The 3,468-nt window shown below is 37.1% G+C and overlaps 1 protein-coding gene across 1 annotated transcript; it reads right to left on the bottom strand.

Moving 5' to 3' along the window:
• Positions 1-266: 266 nt before the first annotated feature.
• Positions 267-2,921, bottom strand: LOC108672824 (keratin-associated protein 19-2). Its single transcript, XM_018160565.2, has 2 exons — positions 2,890-2,921; positions 267-738 (listed from the first exon to the last, which is right to left on the bottom strand). Exons 1-2 carry the CDS (start codon positions 2,905-2,907, stop codon positions 523-525), a joined length of 234 nt encoding a protein of 77 aa, XP_018016054.1. The 5' UTR covers positions 2,908-2,921; the 3' UTR covers positions 267-522.
• Positions 2,922-3,468: the final 547 nt, after the last annotated feature.

The following is a 3,468-nucleotide window of genomic DNA, read 5'->3' on the forward strand; positions in this document are numbered from 1 at the left end:
TCCACCTTTGCATGCTAATTACAGGCATTGAGGTAAGCATAAAATGGAATTTCATGAGATGTTAATTTACTGAATATGTTACCATTTCAATAATAAAAATGTAAGGAGATTTTTCCTCAAGCGAGTGCGCTGAATGATGGTAAGATTTGGTTTAACAAATTAATTGAAGGAATAGCGGTCGGTTGTTAGCAGATGTATTTGAACGAAGTTTTTCAATTCAACATCCACGAAAAAAGTTTATATCGTGAATTCTGGTCACCGTTCACCCTCAGATGATGATTGATTGGCATGTATCGATTGATATATAAATGATGGGTGTATAAGGCAATGCATTAAAATTAATGAGCAATGGCAATTGGCAACAAATGGTACGAGGTGCTTCAAGCCATTAAGAGGACATGACGTATAAAACTGAAAATAATAACTAAGAGAAGAAAGCTCTTCGGATTTCCTGCTGAGAGTTTGTGATCAGAGAATGTAATTATAAATAAATAATCTATGATTAACGAATGTCAAATTCAATCAGTCATCCCAACCGAAATGTTCAAAGCTGCCATATCCTCCAAAGCCATGCTCAATACTGTGTCCTCCGAAACCGTGCCTGTATGGCCCGTAACCGTAGCCGTGTCCTCTGAAGTCTAAGCCGTAGCCTCTGAAGCCATGTCCTCCATAGCCAAAGCCATGGTGCGGTAGAGGGGAGGCCGAAGCGGCACAAAGAAGAGATGCGACGGCTGCAACCTGAGAAAGAAACGAAATAGGATATGACACTTAAAATGTCGCAGGCTCAGAAAGAGGGATGGAGGCATTCTCAAACGGAGGTACAGGTACCTCAATAGGGTGCGTTCCCGTGAGCTTTTCAGCGTAAATTACAGAAAATCGAAAAAAACTAGGTATCAGAAAATGTTTATGCGATCTCGTGATAACTGCAGGTCTTGTACACTGACAGCATAACATTCAAATGTGCATTTGTACACCGGAATGTACATGAATATTCACAAGAAACTTCGGTCATAATTATGTAACTCTGTAGTGTGTCGGTTATCATGCAAATTCCTCCAGCATTATGGACTGAACGCGCATGCTGACTGTAAAGAATGAGTGTTTTCGGCGTCAGCCGACTGTAGGAAGTGAACGTTTTTCTGGCGTCAGCTGACTGTTAAAAATGAGCGTTTGTTAGCGTAGCTGACTTTAGGAAGTGAGCGTTTGTTGGCGTCAGCTGGCTGTAAGAAGTGAGCGTTTGTTGGCGTCAGCTGACAGTAGGAAGTCAACGTGACTGACATATTCAAGAATAATTGTTCGATTTCGCATTTTAAACGCGAGCCGCTAGATGAGCCAGACAACCATGATTTAGTATCATTATAGAGAAAATTTCACTAGCGCTGTAAATCTTTCTAAGCCTTGTAAATATATCTAGAGATCTGTCCATCAAAACCATTCAGATTGTTGCACTCGAACGTATTAGGATATTAATGACTGACCTTAATAGCGAAATTCCATAGCCCATCAGCAATTCAAGTTCACTCCTACAACTTATTTTCAATGTAATTTTGTTGTTGTTGTTGTTGTTTCCAGTTTGTAGGTGAGGAATTAGTCGCGCAGTGACCTCTTGTTACACCTGGACTCAGCAGGTTTAATTTTGTTTCAATGACATCTGGAGGCTTCATCAACAATGTAAATTTGAAAATATTTTATACTTTAAAAAAATTGAATGAAAAGTATTTAAAATATTAGGAAAATTTATATGATTTTTTTCCTAAGCAGTTTAGAATGATATTGAGGAATTTTTTTGAGTAATTAATTTCTTTTAGAAAAGCAAGTTTGTGATCATCAGAATGGTGTCGTGTAAATAGAAGTGTTGTGTGATACATGTCAAAAAATTGTTTATTTCGAGCAAAAAAAGGTGGACCGATTGGCTGAGAAGAGTACGCCTCAGTTGCAATGTAAAATATGCTTTCATAGACGTATTGAAGATTTTCCGATACTAGAATAATTAAAACACTAATTACTTCAAGGAATTAATAATATCCATTCAAATTTTTTCTTCTTAAATATATAAAACTAACTATAGTTTAAATTGTGCTCAGCCCATTTCTTTAGAACATCAATTTTCATCAGCTGATCATTTTTAAACGCAATTTTGTACGATGGTGCGTTTATGCGATAAATAGTCTAAATGAGTCTGGTCTCTGTCATGTGTACATGTCGTACAGATGAAGCACTATTGAGGATTGGATGAATTTAGTGGTTCAGGAGACGGTTTTGTAAGTGGTTAAGTGTGAGAAGTTAAGTGTGAAGCAAGAAATTTAGTATGATTATTAATACTGTACACAAACGCGTATACCATACAAAAAATATTTATGAGAAGATTTTTAAGTAGAGTACGCGCTAATTTCAATCCCTCGTTTGATTACGAGGGTGGGGTTGCCCAATAGTGATAAACCGTGCAACCAATTACTTAAATCTTTCGGTGGTTTACTCTGTAATAATACAAATAAACACAAAATCTATATAACTGAAACGTTGTGAATAATTTCAAGATAATTCTGAAGGAGCTTCGTCATCCAAACATCACATAAGTACAAATATTAATGCGTAATTTTAAAAAATAGATTAGAATTCAAAAATCATTGGAGAAATTGTCATTGACGTGAAGAAATCATTAATTTGAATTCGGAAATTTTACGTAAAAACGTAATCCGCCAAGTCATCCTCGCACATACATAGCGATTATGCACTTAATTTAGTTCTATTTGGGTAATTTGCGCACCAATTAAAATTTTATGAATGAGAGATTTAAACCGAGGTTGTTATGTAGTAAAAATTTCAGCTAATAATTTAGGCTTTTAAAATGCATGTTTGTCACGTAGATCAAAAAAAATTTAATCTTACCAGAGCAATAAGCTTCATGTTGTTACTGCGGTTGGGGTCCGTACACTGAGGAAAGGCGGTTGTGGTGGCCGCTTTTATACTGGAGGCGACTCAGGCTAAAGAATAGGCCTGATTTGGCCTGTCGCTGATTCGTGTACTTTTCACATGGACTGGTTAGTAGATCTAAAGTCCGGCCCTTTTACCATATCTTCTAAAAACTGACGTTGGTTTGAAATAGCTACTGGACTTTTACCAGGTTCGTAAAGTATTAGGTATTTCAAGACAGAATATATACAGCTGGATAGCATTGTCTAGTCTGCTATATTGAACGCGTTCATAGTCGGAGCGTCAACGATGTCATCATGGTGGCTGTTCAACATGTCGGTGACTCAAAGCGAAAAAAATGTTGTCGCGTCCATGAGTTGCAACGCAATTTTTATAGTTTATAACCGCGGCCTCTGGTGTTGGTTCTTGTTTTAAGTTCTAGTAATCCTTCTGGGACCTTGTATAAGCCATGAGTTTTCTGGTATACTTCAGTGAGCTTGCCACGTAGACGCCGATAATAAAGACATGGAAGCTACATAATCGCTAATCTTTCTT

This window comes from Hyalella azteca, unplaced genomic scaffold (genome assembly GCF_000764305.2).
Source record: "Hyalella azteca isolate HAZT.00-mixed unplaced genomic scaffold, Hazt_2.0.2 contig15387, whole genome shotgun sequence".
NCBI classification, from domain to species: Eukaryota; Metazoa; Arthropoda; class Malacostraca; order Amphipoda; family Hyalellidae; genus Hyalella; species Hyalella azteca.